This window comes from Chiloscyllium punctatum, chromosome 9 (genome assembly GCF_047496795.1).
Source record: "Chiloscyllium punctatum isolate Juve2018m chromosome 9, sChiPun1.3, whole genome shotgun sequence".
NCBI classification, from domain to species: Eukaryota; Metazoa; Chordata; class Chondrichthyes; order Orectolobiformes; family Hemiscylliidae; genus Chiloscyllium; species Chiloscyllium punctatum.
In genome coordinates this window covers 1,287,795-1,314,869 of record NC_092747.1, presented here as the reverse complement: position 1 = coordinate 1,314,869, position 27,075 = coordinate 1,287,795, and the positions used below count along the sequence as shown (strand labels likewise).

The 27,075-nt window shown below is 42.9% G+C and overlaps 1 protein-coding gene across 1 annotated transcript in view; it reads left to right on the top strand.

The window, feature by feature from the left end:
• The window catches only part of LOC140481061 (F-box/WD repeat-containing protein 7-like), a 203,383-nt gene that overhangs the window by 155,636 nt on the left and 20,672 nt on the right, over nucleotides 1–27,075 (top strand). The window contains exons 8-9 of the mRNA XM_072576665.1: nucleotides 14,132–14,268; nucleotides 20,537–20,650. Coding sequence (XP_072432766.1) covers nucleotides 14,132–14,268; nucleotides 20,537–20,650 — 251 coding nt within the window. The remainder of the gene's footprint in view (nucleotides 1–14,131; nucleotides 14,269–20,536; nucleotides 20,651–27,075) is intronic.

Sequence of the window (27,075 nt, the reverse complement as noted above, 5' to 3'; positions counted from 1 at the left end):
TTCTGCAGGAGGAACATTCAACTGCCCTCACCTCCATTCCCAGGATTCTAAATTCCCAAAGAGACTGTTGAAAAAATAAGGAATAATAAATAAAGAAACTCATTACCTTACCAATCTGGCGCACAGAACTTTGGTTAGAGGAGGAAGATGGGTGGGAGACACTACCCGAGTAGTGTTTCAGGTAACGCAACCACACAAATATATGACTTCCCAGAAGTCCTTCACTCCTCCCTCGCACCTCTCAGCAAATGGAGGCCCGACTCCCAAGGTAAGTCCCTTTTAATGCGGGAAAACTCACCCTCCCCGGCAGCCCTCGCTTCACCACTCCTTCTCGCCGCTCTGGCAAAATTTGCAGAATGTGTCTGCAAATGCAAATTCACCCCATAGACGTGTGTGTGTGTGCGTGTGCGCGCATGCATGAGGAGAGAGTGTGTTTGTGTGTGACGGAACTTGAAGCCTGTGCGAGAGGGGTGTGTGTGTGTGTGTGAGAGAGTCTGTATACAAGCGGGAGCATGAAATAGAACTTTGGAAATAGAACTAGTCTGACTCAAGATTGGGATACAAACAGACTCTAACCTCAACTTTAATACATGTCTAAGCTGAGATGTCACCCTTTTTTAAATAAAACCTTAAGTTATCTCAAGAATGTGACTTAAAGTTTTGGGATTTACATATTAATGAACCAGAACCAACAATCAGTTCTAAAAGATGAAAGATTTAGCTGCAATCTAGGCTTGTTCAATATATCGTATCAGTTGCTTGACACTGATCATTTGCTATTAATTCTGTGTTTTATGATCCTGCTCCACAGCTACCTGATGAAGGAGCAGCGGTCCGAAAATTTGTACTTACAAATAAACCTGTTTGGCGAGAACCTAGTGTTATGTGATTTTTAACTTTATCCACCCCAGTTCAACACTGACATCTCCACATCATAGGGACATGGTGGCATTGTAGTAGTATTACTGGCCAAGTAATCTGGAGAACCTGACTCTTTGTCTGTGGGCATGGATTCAAATCCCATGTCAGCCAGTGGAATTTCAATTCAGACTGAAAGGTGAAAGTCAATCTGAAATTAAAAGGTAGACTCTGTAATGATGCCAGGATTTCAGCTATTACAAGGGGGCATAGCTTTAAATTAAGGGGGGGGTAGATATAGGACTGATGTTAGGGGTAGGTTCTTCACTCAGCGAGTCGTAAGATCATGGAATGCCCTGCCAGTAGCAGTAGTGGACTCTCCCTCTTTATGGGTATTTAAGCAGGCATTGGATAGGTATATGGAGGATAGTGGGTTAGTGTAGGTTAGGTGGGCTTTGATCGGCGCAACATCGAGGGCTGAAGGGCCTGTACTGCGCTGTATTCTTCTATGTTCTATGATTGTCACAAAATGTCTGGTTCTCTAATTTCCTTTAGGGGAGGAAATTACAGTACTTCTGCAGTCTGGCCATGATGTGACTCCGCACCTTACCCTGGGCTATCAACTGCCCTCTGGGTAATTTGGAATGGGCGTTAAATGTTGGCCCAGCCAGTGATATCCACATCCTGTGAATGAGTTTTCTTTTAAAAAGCCACTCCACTCAAGTGGCAATTACAGGTGTGAAATAGCTTCAGAGATCAGTGTCCTGTCACCTTTTTTACATATGGAGAGTCCTTGACACTGATTCAGCTCCCTCTGAGCATGCTGTGAGTGAATGGACTCTCCGACCCTCCTATTCTTATCTACCAGCCAGGGCGCCCTGATTGAGGCTGTTCATTTGGTCCAGTCAGGAAACTCATATTCTGAGGTACACCTGGCTCTCCTAATGACTATCCATGCAGGGTGGACAACACCTATACAACTTGACAGTGATGTCCAGATGCCCTGAACAAATTTTTGAGAGAGCGGTGATTCAAGATGGCAGTGTCTCATCACTTTTTCAGGGGAATTTCGGCGTGAATAATACAGACTAATAAAGGTCAAGGCAGAGGATGGTGGTGGAGGGTTGTTTTTCAGACTGGAGGCCTGTGACCAGTGGAGTGCCACAAGGATTGGTGCTGGGCCCTCTACTTTGTCATTTACATAAATGATTTGGATGGGAGCATAGAGGTATAGTTAGTAAGGTTGCAGATGACACCAAAATTGGAGGTGTAGTGGACAGTGAAGAGGGTTACCTCAGATTACAACAGGATCGGGACCAGATGGGCCAATGGGCTGAGAAGTGGCAGATGGAGTTTAATTCAGATAAATGCGAGGTGCTGCATTTTGGGAAAGCAAATCTTAGCAGGACTCATACAATTAATGGTAAGGTCCTCGGGAGTGTTGCTGAACAAAGAGACCTTGGAGTGCAGGTTCATAGCTCCTTGAAAGTGGAGTCACAGGTAGATGGGATAGTGAAGATGGTGTTTGGTATGCTTTCCTTTATTGGTCAGAGTATTGAGTACAGGAGTTGGGAGGTCATGTTGCGGCTGTACAGGACATTGGTTAGATCACTATTGGAATATTGCGTGTAATTCTGGTCTCCTTCCTATCGGAAAGATGTTGTGAAACTTGAACGGGTTCAGAAAAGATTTAAAAGGATGTTGCCAGAGTTGGAGGATTTGAGCTATAGTGAGAGTCTGAACAGGCTGGGGCTGTTTTCCCTGGGGTGTCGGAGGCTGAGGGGTGACCTTATAGAGGTTTACAAAATTATGAGGGGCATGGATAGGGTAAATAGGCAAAGTCTTCTCCCTGGGATCGGGGAGTCCAGAAGTAGAGGGCATAGGTTTAGGGTGAGAGGGGAAAGATATAAAAGAAACCGAAGGGGCAACTTTTTTCATGCAGAGGGTGGTACGTGTATGGAATGAGCTGTCAGAGGAAGTGGTGGAGGCTAGTACAATTGCAACATTTATGAGGCATTTGGATGGGTGTATGAATAGGAAAGGTTTGGAGGGATATGGGCCCGGGTGCTGGCAGGGACTAGACTGGGTTGGGATATCTGGTCAGCATGAACGGGTTGGACCATGCTGTACAGCTCTGTGACTAATCATGCCAGCGATGCATGAACCATTTGAAGAAAGTTGTACTGTCTGATCCATTAGGATCATCTCTATTTGAGACCCTTTAGAAAACTATTTCCAAGGAAAGTTATGGCAGTGTTGCCTGAATGTTGCTGATGCTTTTGATGTGATAGTTTGGACTATGGCTGATTGTTCTTTCAATCTTTAAGATATTAATTTATTTTTCATATAAATTATAATTGCCCAAGGATCAACAAAATAGAATCAGCAAGGATAGGAGCCATTGTATAATAGCTCAAGTTATCCATCATGTTTGTTACAATGCAGCATATAGTAACTGAGCTCAGCTTTAATTTGCTAAGTGTTCATATCTGTGTGCACTCAGACCTGCCAGTAGTTTTTTGCTATCTCTGACGAGATGAAATTCCAACAGCATGTGGACTGCTAGAGGGTAAATTTCCAGAGATTTAGTGTCAACGTAATGTTCGTGTAAAAGCTTGTTAATTTCTTCAGCGAAGTAATTGATCAAAAGGCTTTGCTTCATCTGCTGAAGTTGTCCTGTGTTTCGTAGCTCTGTTGCTTTTAAGTTGACACTAATCTAAGTGCAGGCAAATAAAAATTGTGCACTGGTTGTACAATTAAATGGCTTCTTGCTTTAAGACATGTCTGTGTGAAGGATTGACCAGTAATGCTCACAAATGCAGAACATTGGCTGTCCAGGAGGAACAGGAAATTGGCTGAAATACGATGAAAGCTGAAGGTATGGATTCCTGTCACGCTTTTCACAAATTGCAGAGGCTCCAAAGTATGTTGCAACCATTGAAGCACTTCTGCAATCATAGTGGAGGAAATGTAAGAATGTGTGCAGATGGTTACATTGCATCATGTCTACACCAACACTGAAGGAGCAATTCATCCTTCGATCTCCATAGCCCTGCACATTGTTCTTTTCTAGACATTGTTGCAGTTTCCTCTGGAAAGTCACGATCAAATCTGCCTTTATCACACTCCTGGCATATCTAGATCCTTATCACTCAGTGTTTGAAAAAAAGTATTTTCTTGCCTTGCCATAGTTCATTAAATAATCACTAGATCGCCTGGGCTTTTAAGATTGTGAGGGCTAAAAGTTGACCTGCATGTTTCATTTCGAATAATGCTATTGGATCTTACATGAGGACATTGTGCCAGCCTGACTTCTCATTTGAAAGATGTCCTTTTGACAGTGCGACCCTCTCTCACTGCCAATCTGCCTTTAAGTCTCCACTGAAACTGCTTTCATAATTTTCTTTCTCAGATAATGTGGTAAACAGAGTAGCCAATTATTCAATGTTTATCCAGCAAGAACCTTAATGCTTTGGGTAGTTAGTGGCAACAGGGGTAACCGAGAACCAAGGGGAACTAGCAGAATAGTTGTATGTTTGATTTGTTAAGCTTTGTGCCAATTTATGCTCAGTAGTTAACTCAATAGAAATATTTAACCTGGTCTGTATCAAGCTAGATGAAAGAATTGTTTAACATTGATGGTCTAATGTCTGTACAAGGTTTGCTTTCCTCCCTCATGTCAGTTTTCTGCAGATGTGATATGCCACCTGCACCCCTCTATTTGAAAATAAAAGAACTAGCTGAGTCCAATGTAGATTTGAAGAGATGAGAGCTCAAGTAGACCATTCAACCAGTTACATCTACTCTCCATTCAATGAGCTGGCTGATCTGATCCACAATTCCACTTTCCTGCTTTCTCCCTGTAGCCTTTGATTAGCTGAATGATTAACAATGAGCGTATCTCAGCCTTAAGTATGCTGATCGAGCCTTCACAGCCCTCTGCAGTAAGGAGTTCTACAGATTGCCCTCAGGGATGAAATTCTTCCTTATTTCTCTCTCAATTTGGTGATCCCTTATTCTGAGATAATATCCTGTTGTCCTCCACTTTCCCACATTTGCCAAGTCATCTATGCATCTTTTACGTTTCAGTAAGACACAAATAAGGACATGCCCAACCATCTCACCCCATGTCATGAGACCCAGGATCTCCATACCTGGGACCAGCCGAGTAAACCTTCTCTACATTGCCCCTCATGTCAATATTTCTTTCCTAAAGAGCCTGAAACTGTTCACAGTATTCCAACTGTGCTCTTATTTGTGCCTTGTATAGTTTCACCAAACTTGGCTATTTTATGCTACATTCCCCTTGAACTAAGGGTCATCATTCCATGTACCACCTTTATTACCTGCTAAGCTTTGCTCGTGTTTTATGATTTATGTATGAGGACTTCCAAATCCCTCTGTGCTAGAGCTTTATGCATTCTATCTCTCCTGAACATCTCTGCAGGAGTTCCTCAGAGTAGTGCACTAGGTCCACCTATCTTCAACTGCTGCATCATGGACCTTCCCTCCATTATAAGGTCAGAACTGAGGATGTGCAGCCATCAACGAAGAATGCTCAGCACCACTCACAATTCTTGAGATACTGAAAGGTTCTCTGTCAAAATGCAGCAACATCTGCACAATCTCCAGGCTTGGGCTGACAAATGGCAAAGAACATGTATGCTGCACAGTTGCCAGTCAGTGACCATCTGCAACCAGAGGGAATCTGTAAGTGCTGGAGGCTTTTGGAAAATATGAAAGTGGATGTATCTGGACCTAATTTAGTATCACCCAGGCCATTGTGGAAAGTGAAGGAGGAAATTGCAGGCCCCTTTGCAGAAACATTTCTTCATCATCTATAACTGTGGATGAGGTGCCGAGTGGTGTGCAGAGTGGTTAATTGTTTGCCTTCATTTAAGAAAGGTTGTAAGGAGAAGCCTGGAAATTATAGACTGGTGAGTCTGACATCACTGGTGTTGGTACATTGTTGGAGGGGATTCTGAAAAACACATTTTATATGCATTTGGAGAGGCAAGGACGATTCTGGATAGTGAGCATGGTTTTATGAGAGGGAAATTGTGTCTTTCAAGCTTGAATGAGTTTTTTGAGGAAGTCACCTAGAAGATTGAGGGCAGAATGGTAGACATTGTTTACTTGAATTTTAGTAAAGCTCTTGACAAGGTTCTGCATGGTAGACTAATTAATAAAGATACGTCACATGGGATTCAGGTTGAGCTTGCCAGTTGGATCAACAAAAGTCGCAGTATGATGGTCAAGGGTTGTTTTTTTTGGACAAAGGCCTGTGACCAGCGATGTTCCACAGGGATCAGTGCTGGGTCCATTTTTGACTGTCATTTGTATAAATGATTTAGATGAGAATATAGAAGACCTATTTTAGTAAGTTTGCAGAGTACCCCAAACTTGGTGGTTTAGTGGACAGTGAAGGGTATCTAAGATTATCACAGAGGTCTTGATCAATTTGTTCAATGGGCTGAAGAGTGGCAGATGCAGTTTAATTTGGATCAATGAAAGGTTATGCATTTTGGTAAAACAAACAAGGGCAGGTCTTATACAATTTATGTAAGGACCCTGCATAATGCTGTAGAACAGAGAGACTTAGGGGTTCTGGTGCATAAGTCTTTGAAATTTGTATTACACATGGAAGAGTGGTTAAAAAGGCATTTAGCATGCTTGCCTTCATTGATCAGACCACTGAGTATCGGAGTTGGGACATCATGCTGGAAAAGCGCAGCATGTCAGGCAGCATCCAAGGAGCAGGAGAATCGACGTTTCGGACATGAGCCCTTCCTGAAGAAGGGCTCATGCCCGAAAAGTCGATTCTCCTGCTCTTTGGATGCTGCCTGACCTACTGTGCTTTTCCAGCAACACATTTTCAGCTCTGATCTCCAGCATCTGCAGTCCTCATTTTCTCCCAGTTGGGACATCATATTGAGTTCATACACTACATTGGTGAAGCCTTTTCTAGAGTACTCTGTCTGTTTCTGGTTACTGTTATTGGAAGGATATTATTAAGCTGGAGAGGGTTCAAAGGAGATTTACCAAGATGTTGCTGGAATGGAGGGTTTGAGTAAAAAGGAGAGGCTGCATCATCTAGGAGTATTTTCACTCAAGCGTAGGAGGTTGATAGGTGACCTTAGAGGTTTATAAAGTCATGAGGGGCATGGATAAGGTGAATGGCAGGTGTCTTTTCGCTAGAGGTGGAGATTTCAAGATTAGGGTACATATTTTAAGGTGTGAAGAGAAATATTTTTTAAAAGACATGAAGGGTAGCTTTTTTACACAGACTGGAATGAACTGCCAGAGGAACTGATAAATGTGGGCTACAGTGTTTAAAAGACAGTTAGATAAGTACACTTAAAAATAAATGTTTGGAGATGTATTGGCCAAGCGTAAGCAGGTAGAGTTAGTTTAGTTTGGGATTATGATCAGCATTGACTGGTTGGACTGAAGGGTTAGATTCCACATTATAAGACTATGACTCCGTAACCATTGCCTGTTTACATTCAATGGCTACAGCTGAATCCTTCATTATTGCAAGGCTACACATCTTGCTGGTTATCATTCATCAGAACCGAAACTGGACCTGCTATGCAAATAATATAGCTGCAAGAGTAGGTCATTGTCTCAGAATTCTGTAGCAATCAACTCCCCTCATGTCTTCCAATGTCTATCCACTGTCTACCAGGCAGAAGCCAAGAGTGTCGTAGAAGACCCTCCACTTGCCTGGATACTTGCAGGTTTTCAAGAACTTAGAATAAAGCAGCCCACTTGATTTTCACCCATATCCACTACTTTCAACCTGCATGCCCTAGCTGCTACTGTCCATCAGTGGTGTTATGTGTGCCATCTACAAGATTCAATGCAGTAATTATTCAAGGCTTCTCCAACAGCACCTTCAAAATCTGCAACCTTTCCCTCTGAAGGTGAGGGTAGCAGAAGTACAGGGATGTCACCATCTGCATGCTCCTTCCACAAACCACGCAGAATCCTAATTTTGAAATATTATAATTTCCTTCAATTTCACTGGTGAAAAATCCTGGAATTCCTTTCCTAACAGCACCAACTGACTGCAGTTGCTGGAGAAGGCACCTCACCACCATTGTCTCTAGGGCAGTTAGGGATGAGCAATAAATGTTGATCGAGCTAGTGATGGTGCATTTGTGAATGAATAAACAAAAATGTTGTGTTCCTCCAAGCCTGACTGACTTTGGAAAAACATTGGCCTACCTTCTCAGTGTAGAAGTAAACTTTTGGCTCAAGATTGTACAGAAGTGTTCTCACTTTTTTCCTGTGTAGTTTATCACTTCCATTTGCAGTCGCCCTTACTGTCATTGTGTCCATGTGTTTATGTTGTCCTTTTTCTTTTTGTCTCCATACCTGAAAAGCTGTTAAAGTTCTATTATCCATTGGAAACATTATCAATATTCATTCTTGTTTGAATTAATTTTGATCTCTGGCATGTTGTTAATTCCTTGCTTGGCTTCCTGATGACTATAGGAGGACAAGGAAGTGCTGTACACTTGACAATTGCATTTCCTCACTGCTGCTGATACTGGCACTGATCGCAGCTAAAATTAAGTCTTCCCTGATGTGAGCACATCAGTTTTCATTGTGGTGAATGAACCCTACTTTTAATTATGTTGTGTGGGAAAATTAACACCAAAGGAATGACATGAGGTGAGTGCTGGCCCTCCTGCTCTTCCTTTTGCAGCAGATTTCTGTCAGTTGGTGGGCAGCCGGATGTACATTGGTGATATTGTCGTCCTTCCTCTCCCATCATAAGCACACACGCTGTTCCAGGCCTTTGTCCTTTATGGAAAAATTAAAGCTGAATTCAAAGAGAGTTAATTAGAGGTTACGAGATGATGAAATTGTTTTAAGAAGTGATGTATGCAAATTATTTTTTGTAAATATTCAGGAATGCCTGTAAATGAGTGTGTTAGGAACCTTCCGATTAATTGAACATTTAAAATGAAACAGAGGTGGGTGATGAGTTGTGGTAGTGTTTTGGGAGGGGTGGGATTGTGGCGCACAGGGAGGTGAGGAAGGGTGGGATTGGGGTGCACAGGGAGGTGTGGGGGTGTAGGGGAATAAGTTGACGACCAGGGAGGGGGTTGGATAGAAGCCTGCAGGGACCATGCAGGGGGGATAAGTCAAACAAGGGAGGCCAGTCATTCTGTGATTAGAGGTCCATGACAAGTCAGTCCTGTTGCTGTGGATCTGGAGTCACAGGCCAGAACATGGCGCAACAGTGGTGAGCCAGCTGAATTCTTATGATGATCAGTGATCATTTCAGGGTCACCATTTTGGAGACTAACCTTTTAAACTCATACTTGACTGAATTTAATATCCATAAACTAGAATCAAGGGATTTTGTCCCATAGACAATCCTGTATTGCATAATGAGAAAGGAATAATTGGCACTCCAGATGTGGAGGCCCCTTGGAGGTGAGCAGCCATAATATGATAGAATTCCTCACTGAGATGGAGAGTGAGGTAGTTGATTCTGAAATGAGGGTCCTGAATCTAAACAGAGGAAACTGCAATGCTATGAGGCCTGAGTTGGCTATGATCAACATTACTTTGTTGGAAGGACAATGACAAACATTCAACGAGCATGTGGGTGAACTGCAACCATTGTTAATTCCTATTTGACATAGAAGTAAAGTGGAAAAAGTGGCTAAACCAAAGCTTACCAGGTATATTAGTGATGGTATTCAATCCAAGGAAGAGGCATACACATTGACCAGAAAAAAGCAACAGATCTGAGAAGGACAAAGGAATTGATTAAAGAGAAAATAAAATACATGAGTAAGCTTGCAGGGGACCTATATACTGATTGTAAATGTTTCCAAGTATGTGAAGAGAAAACGCTTGGTGAAAACAAATAATCCTTACAGTCAGAACAGGGGAATTTATAATAGAGAACAAAGAAAAGACTGACCAACTAGATATGGATGATGAGATATTAAGGCTTTGACCAGAAAAAGGTGGAGGTATGGCTCAGCTACTAGCAGCTTGGATCAAGGGAATCCCTGGAGGTATATGGGGAATATAGGAGTTTACTGAAGAAAGAAATCAGGAGGGTGAAAAAGGTGGCACATGATAGACTTGGCAGGGAAGGTAAGGGTGAATCCAGAGAGGTTCTTTAATATAATGAAAGAAGAAAGAATAACTAGAGAGACAATAGGACCTCAAGAACCAAAGTGGACATGTATGTGTAGAGCTACAAGAGATGGGTGAGGTCCTCAATGAACATTTCTCCTCAGTTTACTGTGGGGAAAGTAATGAAAACTTGGGAAGTTAGTGGTCATATCTTGGGCGCAATCCATATTACAGTCAAGGACGTGTTGGGTGTATTAGAATGTATGAAGGTAGATAAATCTCCTGGTCCTGACCAGACATATCCAGGGACACTACAAGAGGCTAGAGGAGAAGTTGCGGGGGCCTTGGCTGATATTTTTGCATCGTCATTACCGACTGGTGAGGTCCCCAGGACACTAGGGGGTAGCGAATGTTGTGCGCTTATTCAAGAAGGGCTGCAAAGGAAAACCTCAGAACTATAAACCGGTAAGCCTAACATCTGTGGTAGATAAGTTACTTGAAGATTCTGAGAGACAAGCTATACATTCATTTGGAAAGACAGTGTTGGATTAGAAATAGACAGCATGGCCTTGTGAGTGAGAGATCATGTCTATCAGATTTATTAGAGTTCTTTGATGAAGTGACCAGGAAATTTGATGAGGACAGGGCGGTAGATGTAGTCTATATAAATTTTAGTAAGGCTCTTGATAAGGTTCCACATGGTAGGCTGCTTTGGAAGGTTAGATCGCATGGAATCTCGGGAGAGCTGGAAAATTGGATGTAATTTGGGGGCTTGATGGTTGGAAGCAGTGGAAGGATGTTTGTCGGACTGGAGGCCTGTGACTAGTGGAGTACCTCGAGTCAATGCTGAGTCAGTTATTGATTTTTATCTATATTAATAATTTGGCTGAGAATGTACGAGGCATTAGTAAGTTTGCAGATGACACTAAAATTTGAGATATTGTTTATAGGACAGTGAGGAAGGTTATCAGAAATTGCAGTAGGACCTTGATCAGCTGGGGAAGTGGGCTGAGAAATGGCCTATGGACTTTAATATAGGTAAATGTTGAGGTCTTGTATCTTGAAAAGTCAAATTGAGTTAGGAGTTCCACAGTGAATGGTAGGGCCTCAGGGAGTGTAGTGGAACAGAGGGACCTTGGGGTTCAGGTGCACGGTTCTCTGAGAGTGGAGTCACAAGTAGATAAGGCAGTGAAGGTGGCTTTTGGCACACTGGCCTACGTCAGTCAAAGCATTGAATATAGAAGTTGGGAAATTATGTTGTAGTTGTACAGGATGTTGGTGAGGCTGCACTTGGAGTATTGTGTTCAGTTTTGGTCACCTTGTTATAGGAAGGATGTTATTAAACTAGAAAGAGTGCAGAAGAAATTTACAAGGATGTTGCCAGGACTCAATGGTCTGAGTTATAGGGAGAGATTGGACAAGCTAGGACTTTTTTCTTTCGCGTGTAGGAGACTGAGAGGGGAACATTTATACAAGTGTATAAGATCATGAGGTATGGATAGGGTGAATGCACTCGGTCTTTTTCCCAGGGTTGGGGAATCAAGGACTAGATGGTATCAGTTAAAAGTTAGAGGGAAAAGAATAAAAGGGAACCTGAGGGGCAATGTTTTTATACAGAGGGTGGTACGCATATGGAATGAGCTGCCAGCAGATGTGGTTGAGGCGGGTACATTAACATTTAAAAAGCATTTGGACAAATACATAGGAAAGTGCAATGAAATGGGGTTAGCTTTGATGGACATTTTGGTCAGCATGGGCCAGTTTGACCCAAAGGGCCCCTCTCCCTGCTGTAGGGCTCTGACTCTAGATACTTTGGCACTGTGCTCAGAAAGGAGGGCATAGGTAATGTCCCAGAAATGTTGGGGGGCTCTGGGTTTAGTGAGAGGGAAATTTGTCATAGAGTCAGAGTCTAAATCTTTGTTACCCACATGCTTTTTGTCCAGATACCTTTTTAAATGTTGTTCATGTTTAGACATCGAAACAGAATTAGGCCAGTATCCTCATCGAATCTGCTCCACCATTCAATCATGGCTGATGTACTTTTCAGTCTCATTCTCCTGCCTTCTCCCTGTAACACTTGATCCTCTTACGAATCTATCTCTGCCTCAAGTACACTCAATTGGCCTCCACAGCCATCTGCGGAAATGAATTCCACAGACTCCATAACCTCTGGCTGAAGAAATTCCTCTTTATCTCAGTTCTGAAGTGTAATCCCTTCATTCTGAGTTTGTGCCCTCAGGTTCTCGTCTCCCCTGTTAGTGAAAACATCATCTCCACGTCGACTCTTATCCGAGCCCCTCAGTATTCCATAAGTTTCGATCAGGTCCTGCCCTCATCCTTCTAAACTCGATAAGAGTACAGAGCCAGAATCCTCAACAGCTCCTCCTATGACATGCCCTTCATACCCAGGATCATTCTTATAAACCTCCTTTTGGACCCCTCCAATTCCAGTACCTCAATCTTTAGGTTGAGGGGCCGAAACTGCTCACAGTATTCCAAATGTGGTCTGACCAGAGCCTTATACAACCTCAGCAGTACTTCTCTGCTCTTGTATCCCAGCCCTCTTGAGATGAATGCTAACATTGCATTTGCTTTCCTCACTGCCAACTGTGAACCTGCATGTTAACCTGCAGAAAATTCTGAACTAGTACTCCCAAGTCACTTTGTGCTTCAGATTTCGGAGTCTTTTCCCATTTAGAAAATAGTTTATGCCTCTGTTCTTCCTACCAAAGTGCATAATCTCACACTTTCCCACATTGTATTCTATCTGTCACTTCTTTGCCCGCTCTCCTAGCCTGTCTAAGTCCTTTTGTTTCCTTCCTGCTTCAGTACTACCTGTCTCTTCATCTATCTTTTGTGTCATCTGCAAACTTCGCAATAATGCTCTTAGTTTCTCCACATCATTAATGCATACCGTGAATACCTATGGCCCCAACACAGACCCCTGCGGAACTCCAGTGGTCACCAATTACCATCGCAAAAAGACCCCTTTATCCCCACTCTCTACATTCTACCAGTCGGCTAATCCTCTATCCATGCAACTGCCTTGCCCCTATCAACATGGACTCTTAACCTTTTTTTTAGCAGCCTCCTGTGCAGCACCTTGTCGGAGGCCTTCTGGAAATTCATATAAATCATGTCCGCTGGCTCTCCTTTGCCTAACTTGCTCATTACCTCTTCAAAGAATACTAAGATTTGTCAGGCATGACCTCCTCATGACGAAACTGTGTTGACTCAGCCATATTTATTGTGCACTTGAAGTGCATGATTCAATTGGTTAGGATTATAATTGGAGTTCAGAAGAATGAGTATCTTAAGAAACCTATTAAATTGTAACAGGGCTAGACAAGTTAGATGCAAGAATAATATTTCTGATGACCAGAGTCCAGAACCAAGGTTCAACCCAAACATACAGGTAACTCATTAGGATTGAGTTGAGTTTAAATATCTTCACCCAGTGTATGGTGAGTCTGTGGAATATGCTTCCATAGTCAGGACCCAAATGATGTCTGATTTCAAAAAGGAGTTGGATATATCACTTGGTGTAAAGGGATCATAGGATAGGAGGGAAAAGCTGGAACGGGCTGTTGAGTTGAAAGATCAGCTGTGATCATAACAAATGGCAGAGCAGGCTCAAGGGGTCAAATGGCCTACTCCTGTTCCCATTTGAGAAAATTACTTTAACTTCAGTTGCTGTAAGTGGTAACTTTTAATCGATAAGTCATCCTGTACCCCTTCCAAATCAGTGAGGCCATCTGAAAAGAGGTGACCAACAAACAGCATTGTGACCAGTGTAAGAATCCTCTCAGGATCCACCGAACTGTCTTGCCATTTACTCTTTGTCCATCCAACCCACGTTGTTTTTCCTGCCGTTGTATTACTGTCTGTGTGTAAGGAGGAGTTGATAAGGGAATAAGTTTTAATCAGTCTGTGCCAATGTATTCATAGCTATTTACCTGTAGCTGAGTCTAATTACTTATAAAGAATCATGATGAATCTGTTCTGTGCTTTTTAAGAACCCTGGGTCTGAAATTTTTCTCAATATTTAACTTTTGTGATAGCTCTGCGAATAGCAGTGCTACCCCAGTAAAACAGATCAGAGTTTGAGAGGTAATCAAACGTATTTCAAGTGAATTTACCGTGGTTCTGTTTCTTTCCGGTCCAGTGATTGAGGAGCCCCTGTACCTTCGGCGGCGTCGGATGCTCAGTACTGGTTTCATGTACAGTCCCTGGAAATCTGCCTTCATGAGGCAGCATAAAATTGACACAAACTGGCGTTCTGGAGAGATAAAACCTCCAAAGGTAAGACCAAACTTGCTGGTGTAGCTGCAAACCCTGTGTAAATGCGGAGAAATTAACACAAGCTTATCCTTAGCCTGTTAGTCTGGATTGTTTAACTAATGGTTCCAGTTTATAAACACTGAGGAAATGCTCAGATCTCTGTTGCTAACCAATTCATTGAAACACAACAAAAGTTGTTGGAGGTTGACTTGACATTAAGAGACAGCTTTGATGTATTAAGCTTGCACTCGAGTGACAGGAATGTTGGAACATCATAAAGCAGGAGTTTGCTGCAAAGCTGCTTGAGCCTGCTCTGCCATTTATTTAAATAATGTTGCATTTTTTGTTCATCAATCTACTTTTGTGCCCATTCCTTTTATCCCTGATTCTCTGGATGCAAAAATATATAGATCGTTTACATGAGTGTACTTGCTTTGGGGTTGGGAGTTCCGAAGATTAATAGTTCTCGGAGTGTAGAAATCAACTCTTGTCAGTCCCAAATGGTCAGGAGCTCAGTATGATACTGTGCCTCGTAGTTATTGACTCTACAACTGTAGGAAACAGCACCATTGCCAAAGAGGCATGTTGTTTCAGTGTGATTACCTGTCATTCTTCTAAACTGCAAAATCTTTGTGTACTTAGTCCCAGCCTTAGTGTTATGTTGATCTACTGTGTAGAAAAAGGTGCTTTAGCCCATCAAGTCTTCACTAGTGAAAACAAAACAAGCCTCATAATTCTCTTTCTACTTCCAGCACTTGGCCCATAGCTTGTTTGTCTTGGCATTGTAAGTGCACATCTAAATTCTTCTTCAGTGTTGTGAGGGTTTCTGCTTCAAGCATCTTTACAAATAATGAGTTCCAGATTTCCACCACCCCTTTGGGTGGTGTTGTGATGTGGGGTAAACTGTCCTGCTTAATTTAAAACCAGCAATACAGAAAAGATTTATCCTGTGCAGTAATCTAAAAATTTGAATGGCCAAGAACTATTTAAAGTAAAAATTAACAATTTTATTTCTTAAAGTATAACAAAGAATAATAACCTAACAGTTATGTAAAGTCCTTACTCTAACCTGTCTTTTACTTTCCCTTCTATAATACTGGGCTGATAAAACTACCAATTAAGATTTACAAAGCAAGACTTCTTATCTCAAAACCAGGCAGCTTTTGGTTCTTCTACTTGGATCTTCATGTGTCATTGTCTTCTTAGGGATTCTGCTTCACAGCAGAAGCTGTGATGAAGGGCTTTTGCCCAAAGCATTGATTTTTCCTGCTCCTCAGATGCTGCTTGACCTACTATGTTTTCCCAGCACCACTCTAACCTTGATTCTGCTTCACAGGTTACTGATCGAGAAAGGTACCTTTTTAAGAGAGCTATTTTTCAGGCAGTCTTTTACCCGCTGGGGCTTGGCATTTCTCATCCTAACTATACAATTTTCCCCCAGTCTTATACTCCAGAGCATGGGATTGTGTCATTGGCTTTGGTAAAAACAATGACTGTAGATGCTGGAAACCAGAGTCTAGATTAGAGTGGTGCTGGGAAAGCACAGCAGTTCAGGCTGCATCCAAGGAGCAGTAAAAGCGACGTTTCGGGCAAAAGCCATGAAGGGTGTCATTGGCTTTTAAGATTGAATCAAGTATATTGACAAACTTGATTGGAAATTTGTATTTTTTTTTCGGGGAATAATTTAAACTGATTGGCCAAATTCACATTTTTTTTGTTATTTCCAGGCAACCAGATAATCAAGTTCTTCGACCAAGTGTTAACATTGTTGCCTTATTGAGAACACTTGGTGCTGTGTCTGGTGGTTCTGCTGCTTTTAACTCTCTTAAAGTACACCCACTTCTTCATAACAGATGGGGAGAAAAGAATTTCCTCACATTGCTCTAAACCTACTACCACTCAGATTAAATCTATGCCCCTTATTCATTATTCCTTCACCAAATAAAAATGTTCCCTCCTGTCTGCCCGACCTATGCCTTTCAAAGTTATACATCCCAATCATGTTCCCTCCCAATCTCGTCTCGAAGTAAAACAATCTTTTTTCATAACTGAAACTCTCCAGCCCAGGCCAGATCCTGGTAAATCTTCTCTGAACCCTCGCCAGTGAGTGGATTTCAGATCTCCTAGCAGTCACCTTACCAATGGTTTATACAGTTCCAGCATAATCTTCTCGTTCTTAGACTCTATGCATCAGCTAATTGAGGCCAGTATACCAAATGCACTTTAGCCACTTGATCCATATGTTCTGATACCTGAAGGTGCCCATGTTGATGCACTCTTTGTCCCTCTGATCCTTCCCAGGGTCCTACTGTTCAGTATGTATTCCCTTGCCTTTTTGGTCCTGCCCAAGTGTGAGAAACAAGACTCACAAATCAGCCTGAGACAAAGCCTTGGAAACAAGAACAATTTATTACGGCCTTGCAAGTACCAGACACCTCTGTAATCAAGCAAAAATGCACGTGTAACAAAGCATGTAAACTTTCTTTGTTCAGTTTGCAAGTTGCTGAATCATGCCTCCCTTTTCCCATTGGTCTAATCTCATCCTATCATAAGCTGGTTACCTCACTTGTTTTTCTCTAATTTTCCTTATCTGACTACCCTGCTGTCCTTGTCCTTGTCTGTTACAGCCTGTCTGTTATTTTATCCAGTTCCCCTTATCGTACTATAAGCTTATTGTGTAATGCCCCTACTACTACTTTTGTGGTCAGCTACAACACTTTAAAGTTATTTCTTAGTTTAAAACTATTTCTTAAACAAAAACCTCCTATATTCGTTAAAATCTTAGCCTTATGTATGCTGCAAGAATCCTGCGACCATTTGTGTAATGTTCCCTTTCCCCTCCACCGCCACCCCCTCACCCATCTGCAAAAACAACATCTCTAACCACCACCACCTGCAGAAACTACATTTCTAATCGCCCAAACAAGTACATCACCTCCCATTTATCCGATTGCTTAAGTCTAAGTCATGTATGTATATGGGCAGTTCCTAGGTTGCGAATGTGTTCCATTGTCGGGTATATTCATAAGCCGATTTGTAAGCAATATAGAACAATAAAAACAGTTGTTTGAAAATATGAGAACATAGAACAGTACAGCACAGTACAGGCCCTTCAACCCTCGATGTTGTGCCGGCCTTTTATCCAACTCTAAGATCAGATTGACCTACATACTCTTCGTTGTGTTGATTGAAGAGCTTGCTGGATCTTTGAAATTTAATGCTAATAACAATCTGTGTATGATCTTGCTTGTAACTAGACAATAGGTGCATTCTGCCCTTCAAGCCTGCACCACCATTCAATATGATCATGGCTGATCATCCTTAATCAGTATCCTGTTCCTGCCTTATCTCCATAACCCTTGATTCCACAATCCTTGAGAGCTCCATCCAACTCTTTCTTAAATGAATCCAGAGACTGGGCCTCCACTGCCGACAGCCACCACTCTCTGGGTCAAGAAGTTTCTCCTCATCTCTGTCCTAAATGGTCGACCCTGTATTTTTAAGCTGTGTCCTCTGGTTCGGCACTCACCCATCAGCGGAAACATGTTTCCTGCCTCCAGAGTGTCCAATCCTTTAATAATCTTATATGTCTCAATCAGATCCCCTCTCAGTCTTCTAAACTCAAGGGTATACAAGCCCAGTCGTTCCAGTCTTTCAGTGTAAGGTAATCCTGCCATTCCAGGAATTGACCTCGTGAACCTACGCTGCACTCCCTCAATAGCCAGAATGTCTTTAATCAAATTTGGAGACCAGAACTGCACACAGCACTCCAGGTGTGGTCTCACAAGGGTCCTGTACAGCTGCAGGAGAACCTCTTTGCTTCTATACTCAATCCCTCTTGTTTTGAAAGCCAGCATGCTATTAGCCTTCTTCACTACCTGCTGTACCTACATGCTTACCTTCATTGACTGGTGTACAAGAAGAACACCCAGATCTCTTTGTACTGCCCCTTTACCTAAATTGAGTCAATTTAGGTAGTAATCTGCTTTCCTGTTCTTGCCACCAAAGTGGATAACCATACATTTATCCACATTAAACTGCATCTGCCATGCATCTGACCACTCACCTAACTTGTCCAGGTCACCCTGTATTCTCCTAACATCCTCCTCACATTTCACCCTGCCACCCAGCTTAGTATCATCAGCAAATTTGCTAATGTTATTACTAATACCATCTATTATGAACTATTAGTGTTCATAATCAGACATGGCTAAATCAGGGACAGTTTGTACACCACAAACAGTAGGGGCCCCAACACTGCTCCCTGCAGAATTCCTCAGGACACAGGCTTCCAGTCACGCAATCGCCCCTTGACAATTATCCTCTGCTTTCTGCTTCTCAGCCAATTCTGGATCCAGTTAACCACACTTTCTGGAATCCTTGAATTTGTTGGTTAGCTTTTGTTTGAATGAGCCTGTACAGATTGATACGTTTTGTTTTTATTTGGCTTGAAGATGTATGTAATGCTGTATTTAGCATCCTTCCTGAAATTCTGCAAGGGAATGATAGCAAGACTATTATTGCTTGGGGGTTGGAGTTTAAAAATCGACAAGGGGAGTGACCAATTGGACAGCTGTTGGTGAGGCCATCCTGGAATACTATGAACCGGTCTCTTTCTTCAAAGATGCACTGGCAATGGGATTGGTTCAAAAGTGATTCAGTAGGCCGAATCCTGGGATGAAGGGTTTAACTAATCCGCATCATATTAGCAGGTTCAGCCTTCATTGAGCTTGAGTTAAATTGGCCATGATCATCATAAAGGCACAGCAAGCTTGGGGGGCAAAATGCCCTACCTCGTCCAATTCTTATGATCTTTCTCATTCAATCATTGCAGTCTTTGAAGAATGATTTGATGTAATTGTAAAATTAATGCTTTGAGTACCAAGTCAAGTGTTATTGTTGTTGTTGTTACAAGAGTTGCATGTGTATTGGACTCGGCCAGCCTGGAAGGGTGGTGTTTTGTTAATGATGAGCTTTCGTGGTTATTTTCTGGCACTAGGCCATGAATTGCCTGCTTTATTGAATTCATTCCCTCCTTGTTCCTGATGGGGAAAAATTTAGCTTCTAGTTTGCTTATTTCAGTAGCTCAACCAAAGAATTGAAAACCATTAATGACAAAGATTGAGATAAGATAACTGAACAAGCAAAAGGTGATCAGTGCAGATTTATCTTTCTCTTCCTGAGAGAACATGCCTTATGAATTCTGGTCTATTATCTAACTTCAGTTCCTGTGCTCTTCATTGACAGTGATCCAGCATGTATACATAGTGCCAGAGATCTGGGTTCCATTCTGCCTCAGGCAACTGTCTGTGTGGAGTTTGCACATTCTCCCTGTGTTTTCTCCGGGTGCTCTGGTTTCCTCCCACAGTCCAAAAATGTGCAGGTTAGGTGAATTGGCCATGCTAAATTGCCCACAGTGTTAGGTGAAGGGGTAAATGGGTCCGGGTGGGTCGTGCTTTGGCGGGTCGGTGTGGACTTGTTGGGCGGAAGGGCCTGTTTCCACGCTGTAAGCAATCTAATCTTATCAGTGTAAAGCTTTGACATGATGAAAATGAGCTATTTTACTTGCACCCCAGCCCTGAAAGTTCACTGAACCAAATATGGTGTGACACTGAACCATAAGCTCATGATTCATGAAGTGACTAAGTTTTTATCTACAAGCATTCTGCTCTCCTATTTGAGGCATTTCTGTAATGGCAATCATCCTGCCTACTGACCAAAAGCCCACATTGAATGGTGTATTGCAGCTGAGTTGGAGGAGATTAAGGGTTCCTCCTTTTGATTGTTACAGCAGTCTTTTCTGCCAGAACATAAATTTTTGGGCTAATGGTCGAAAACGAAGCTATTTATAGTTGAGACAAACTGCTACTGGAAATAAGTTGGTGAAAAATAGACAAACCGAGTTAATACTGGCAAGCTCTGGGAAATAATTCCCAGTACAGGAGGTTTTCAGGTATGAAGTGAAGTATGATAGCAGGGAGAGAGAGCAGTGCTGTTCAATTAATTTTGCCTTCTCTTGCAAAAAAAAAGTGATGGACCAAATGAGTATCTACTTAATGTTTTACAGAAGAGCTGCAGAGAAACCTAGGACTGAAGAGCAGGGACTAGGAGCCGCATATTAATGGCTGAGGTTTTAATCTCCAAATTGACATGAAGGGCAGATAAAGATGCCAGAGTTAGCTGCATTGTGAAATTAAACAGGATGTAAATAATTCTGAAGATATTTAATGTTCACATTCGGTGTTAGTGTTGCTGACTGGTAAAACAATTGTTTTGTTTGTATTTTCAGGTGCTGAAAGGTCATGATGATCATGTCATCACTTGCCTGCAGTTCTCAGGAAACCGGATTTTGAGTGGTTCCGATGACAACACACTCAAAGTATGGTCTGCAATAACAGGCGAGGTATACATCCTGATGTCTATTTGGCTTCCCTCACAATCAGCCCAACCATTTGCCTCATCTTGATTTTGCCCCCACCCCCTCAAAAAAAATCCCCAAATACTTGTTTGTCTGCTTTGACTCTCCACACATAAGAACGAAGGAAATTTACAGCCCTGGAACAGGCCCTTCGGCCCTCAAAGCCTGAGCCGATCCAAATCCACTGTCTAAACCTATTGCCCAATTCCTAAGGATCTGTATCCCTTTGCTCCCCACTTAATCTTGCATCTATCCAGACGCACTTTAAATGAATCTACCATGCCTGCCTCTGCTGGCAACGCATTCCAGGCACCTATCAACCTCTGTGCAAAGTACTTCCCACGTGTATTCCCCTTAAACTTTTCTCCTCTCACCTTGAACGCATGACCTCTCGTTATTTAATCCCTCACCCTGGTAAAAAGCTTATCTCTATCTACCCTGTCCATACCCTTCATGATTTTGTAAACCTCAATCAAAATCCCCCCCTCAATCATCTTTTTTCTAATGAAAACAATCCTAACCTTCTCAACCTCTCTTCATAGCTAGCACCTTCCATACAAAGCAATATCTCTGCAACCTCTCCAGAGTGTCCATATCCTTTTGGTAATGTGGTGACCAGAACTGGACACGGTATTCTAAATGCGGCCGAACCAATGTCTTGTACAATTTTAACATGGCCTGCCAGCTCAATACCCCGTCCAATGAAAGCAAGCATACCATATGACTTCTTGACCACTCTATCCACCTGTGCACCCACCTTCAGGGTAGAATGGACCTGCACTCCCAGATCTCTCTGCCCATCAACTTTTCCCAAGGCTCTTCTGTTTACAGTATAGTTCGCTCTAGAATTAGACTTTCCAAAATGCATCACCTCACATTTGCCCGGATTGAACGCCATCTGACACTTCTCCGCCTAACTCTCTAGTCTATCTATATTCTCCTGTATTCTTTGACAGTCCCCTATGCTTTCATGCTACTCCACCAATCTTCGTGTCATCTGCAAACTTGCTGATCAGACCACCAATGCTCTCTCCGGATCATTTATGTGTATTGCAAACAAAGTGGCCCCAGCACTGATCCCTGTGGAACACCATTGGTCACTTTTTTCCATTTCGAGGAACTCCCTTCAACTACTACTCTGTCTCCTGTTGCTCAACCAGTTCTTTATCCACCTAGCCTAGAGCACCCTGCACACCATGTGACTTCACTTTCTCCATTAGTTTACCATGGGAACCTTATCAAACACCTTCCTAAAGTCCATGTATCTGACATCTACAGCCCTTTCTTCATCTATCAACTTAGTCTCTTCCTCAAAGAACTCCTGCATAGAACATAGAACAATATAGCGCAGGACAGGCCCTTCAGCCCTTGATGTTGCACCGACCTGTGAACTAATTTAAGCTTATCCCCCTACACTATCCCATCCTCATCCATGTGTTTATCCAAAGATTGTTTAAATCTCTCTAATGTGGCTGTGTTAACTACATTGGCAGGCAGGCCACCCCACACCTTCACACTCTGAGTAAAGAACCTGCCTCTGGCATCTGTCTTAAATCTATCACTCTATAATTTGTAGTTATGCCCCCTTGTACAAGATGATGTCATCATCCTCGGAAAAAGACTTTCACCGTCTACCCTATCTAATCCTCTGATCATCTTGTATGTCTCTATCAAATCCCCTCTGAGCCTTCTTTCCAAATCTCTTGGGGGGGCCTGATTGAGGTTTACAAAATCATGAAGGGTATAGACAGGGTGGATCGAGATAAGCTTTTTCCCAGGGTGAAGGATTCAATAATGAGAGGACATGCTTTCAAGGTGAGAGGTGAAAAGTTTAAGGGGGATACACGCAGCAAGTACTTCACACAGAGGGTGGTGGGTGTCTGGAGCGCGTTGCCAGCAGAGGTGGTAGAGGCAGGCACGGTTGATTCATTTAAGATGCATCTAGACAGATGCATGAGCCGGTGGGGAGCAGAGGGGTACAGATACTTAGGAATTGGGAGACAGGTTTAGGCAGTACGTTTGGATTGGCTCAGGCTTGGAGGGCCGAAGGGCCTGTTCCTGGGCTGTAAATTTTATTTGTTCTTTGTTCTCACTCCACAAGAAAACAGACTCCAGGCTGAATATTTTCCATCAACCACCACTCGCTGCCTTCTTGCAGAAAGCCAGTTTCTAATCCAAACTACTAAATCACTCTCAGTCCTATGCATCTGTATTTTCTCCAACAGCCCACTATGTGGAACTTTATCAAAGGCTTTACTGAAGTCCATGTATACCACTTCAACTGCCCTACCCTTATCTACATACTTGGTCACCTTCTCAAAAAACTGAGGTTTGTGAGGCATGACCTGCCCTTGACGAAACCATGTTGACTATCTGCAATCAACTTGTTGCTTGCTAGATGATTATAAATCCTATTTCTCATAATCCTTTCCAAAACCTTTCCTACAACAGATGTAAGGCTCACTGGGTCATCCCTACTGCCCTTATTGAACAAGGTCACAACATTTGCAATCCTCCGGTCCTCTACTAAACCTGTAGACAATGACGACTCAAAACTCAAAGCCAAAGGCTCCACCATCTCCTCCTTAGCTTCCCAGAGAATCCTCGGATAAATCCCATCCGGCCCAGGGGACTTGTCTACTTTCACACCTGCTAGAATTGATAACACCTCTTCCTTACTAACCTCAATCCTTTCTAGTCTAATACCTCATATATCATTCTTCTCATCAACAATATTCTCCTTGAGTGAAAACAGATGGAGAAATATTCGATTACCACCTCTCCAACCTCCACAGGGTCCAGCTTCCCACTTCTGTCTTTGATTGGCCCTATTTCTACCCAGTCATCTTTTATATTCCTCACATACCTATAGAAAGCTTTAGGGTTCTCCTTTATTCTATTTGATAAAGAATGCTCGTCTCCTCTCTTTGCTCTTCTCAACTCTCTCTCAATCCTTCCTCGTTAATCTGTAACTCTCCATTGCCTCATCTGAAACTATTTCGTCTCATCGTCACATTAGCCTCCTGCTTCCACTTAACAAGTGATGCAATTTCTGTGGTAAACCAAGATTGCTTTACCTTATCACTTCCTCCCTGCCTGACAGGGACATACCTGTCAAGGACATACAATATTTGTTCCTTTTTACCAGCTCCACATTTTGATTGTCCCCATCCTGTGCATTTTGTTACCCCATTCTATGCCTCCTAAGTCTTGCCTAATTGCATTATAATTGTCCTTGTCCCATCGATAACTCTTGCCCTGTGGCATGTACCTATCCCTTTCCATCACTAAATTAAACTTACTTGAATTATGGTCGCTTTCTCCAAAGTGCTCAACTACCATTAAAGCAAACACCTGGCCTGGTTCATTTCCAAGCACCAGATCCAATATGGCCTCCCCTCTTGTCGGCCCTTCGACATACTGTGTCAGGTAACTCTTCTGTACACGTTGGACAAAAATTAGTCCATCCGATGCACTTGAGTTATAGCATTTCCAGTCAATGTTGGGGAAGTTAAAGTCCCCCATAATAACCACCCTGTTCCTTTCACTCCTACACAGAATCATTTTGCCAATCCTCTCCTAAACCTCCCTGGAACTCTGCGGAGGTGTATATAACAAAAAACTCCCAGCAGTGTGACCTCTCTTCTCCTGTTTCTAACCTCAGCCCACACTACCTCAGCAGACGCGTCCTCGTCAAAAGTTCTTTCAGCCACCTTTATTCCTCCTTGACTGACAAGGCCACACCTCCCCCATCTTTTACCACCTTGCCTGTTCGTAATGAAAGATCTAAACTCTGGAACCTGCGCCATCCATTCCTAACCCTGCTCTACGCATGTCTCCGAAATGGCCACAACATCGAAGTCCCAGGTACCTAACCATGCTGCAAGCTCATCTACCTTATTCCAGATACTTTGGCATCGAAAGCACACTTTAAACCAGCTTGCTGTCTGCCAGTACACTCCTGTGACCGTGAAATCCTGTTCATGCCCTCCATGTCATGTCTCCTCATCCTCCTGTGTACTGGAGCTACACTTCAGGTTCCCATCCCCCTGCTGAGCTAGTTTAAACCTACCCGAATACCACCAGCAAATTTCCCACCCAGGATATTAGTACCCCTCTGGTTCAAGTGAAGACCGTCCTGTTTGTAGATGTTCCACCTTCCTCAGAATAAGCTCCAATTATCAAGTACCTGAAACCCTCCCCCCCCCCCCCCCCCCCTCCAACTCTCCCTGCAGCCACGTGTTCAGCTGATATCTCTCCCTATTCCTTGCCTCACTATCACATGGCATGGGCAACAAACCAGAGATCGCAACTCTGTTAGTTTTAGCTCTCGGCTTCCACCCTACCTCCCTGAAATCCTGCCTTACATCCCTATCCTTCTTTCTACTTGTGTCGATGGTACCTATATGGACCACGACTTGAGGCTGGTCACCTTCTCCCTTCAGGACCCCAAAGACATGATCAGAGACATCACAGACGCTAGCACCTGGGAGGCAACACACCAATCATGATTCTCTTTTGTTCCCAACGAATCTTCTATCTGACCCTCTATTGAATCCCCAATTACTAACACTCTCCTCCTTTCCCTCTTTCCTTTCTGTGCAACAAGGGCAGACTTTATGCCAGAGACTTTGGCCCCATTTCATGCCCCTAGTAAGTCGTCGTCCCCCATCTCCCTCCAACAGTTTTCAAAATGGTATACTTGGTTTTTCAGGGGATCGCTCTACTGACTGACTGTATTTTTCCCCTTTCGAACAGTCACCCAACTTTCTTCGTGCCTAGGAGCAACTGCTTCTCTGTAACTCTTATCTATCTCAGCCTCTTCCTCCCACTCCAGTTCCCTAACACAGTCTTGGAGGAGCGAGAGTTGGGTGCACTTCCTGCAGATGTACTTGGATGGGGCACTAATGACGTCCCTCACCTCAAACATCATGCAGGAGGAACATTCCTGTACCTGCACTGTCATCCCTGCTAGTCGCCTTATCAGAAAGTAAAAAAGAAGAGAAACTTACCTGATGTGTCCCTGGTATTTAAGGTTAGAGGAGGTGGTTGGATGAGAGGCCCTACAAAGGTACGTTTAGAAAACACTCACTTGTAGCTGTGAGGGAAAAAAGTCCCCCCTTTCCCAGAAACCCCTGCTGTCCGGTGTCATGTGTAAAAAGTTAAATCAGTGACTCACCTCTCCTGACAGGCCCTTGGTCCAAGCTCCTGCCCTTCGAGCTGCTGCTGCTGAAAAACAGAAATACTCCACCACCCCAAAGTTTTGTCTGTTTGTTTCACCGCCATTTCCCTCTCATTCTATCGACAGTTGAATTGCTCAAATCTGTGTGCTTTTTGCTAGTTTTCCAGATTTTTCCATCAACGTGCACAATTTTGAAACTCTGTTGCCATTTGTCTGTGTTGTATGGATGGGATCTAGGTGGGTGGCCTTACCTTTTCAGACAACGTATTGCAGCCTAGTGGCCTCCGTAGAATGAGGGAATTATAAACCTGAAACCACACTGTACCTGTTCCTCGATCTGTAGCTTTGTGGATAATTTAGTTTGAGCCAGTTTTTTTTAAACCCCTCACATTCTTTCGGTGTAAATTGCAGTCAGCCAACTGTTTAGGAACATGTACTGTTTCGGGAATCTATCTGTAACAAGGAAAGAATGAAGTGAGTCTCTTACCAACCCTGTAAAAAGCGATCTCTTTCCTATTCAGTGATCTCTTAACATGAGTTAAATCTTGGTCAGATTGTTGTGTGAAAATCCTTCTGAATGTTTGCTGAGGTGTAAGAGGATTAGGCAGGCAAACCTGAATGCAGAAAATTACCTCGGAGTTCCCTTGATCTCGCTGGCTCTGTGGTTTGTACTCCACACACCTGAGATGAGATCCACCCAACATCGAAATACAGGACTCTCCATAGAAAGTAGATTCATAGAGATGTACAGCATGGAAACAGATTCTTTTGTCCAATTCATCCATGCCCACCAGATATTCTAAACTAATCTAGTCCCATTTACACTTGACTCATATACCCATCCAGATGCCTTTTAAATGTTGTAATTGTACCAGCCACCACCACTTCCTCTGGCAGCTCATTGCATACACGTACCACCCTCTGTGTGAATAAGTTGCCCCTTAAGTCCACTTTATACTTTTCCCCTCTCGCCCTAAACCTATGCCTCTGGTTCTGGACTCCCCCACCCCAGGGAAAAGACCTTGTCTATTTATCCTATCCATGCCTCTCATGATTTTATAAACCTCTATAAGGTCACCCCTCAGCCTCTGACGCTCCAGGGAAAACAACTCCAGCCTGTTCAGCCTCTCCCTATAGCTCAAATCCTCCAACCCTGGCAACATTCTTGTAAATCTTTTTTGAACCCTTTCAAGTTTCACAACATCCTTCCAAGAGGAAGAAAATCAAT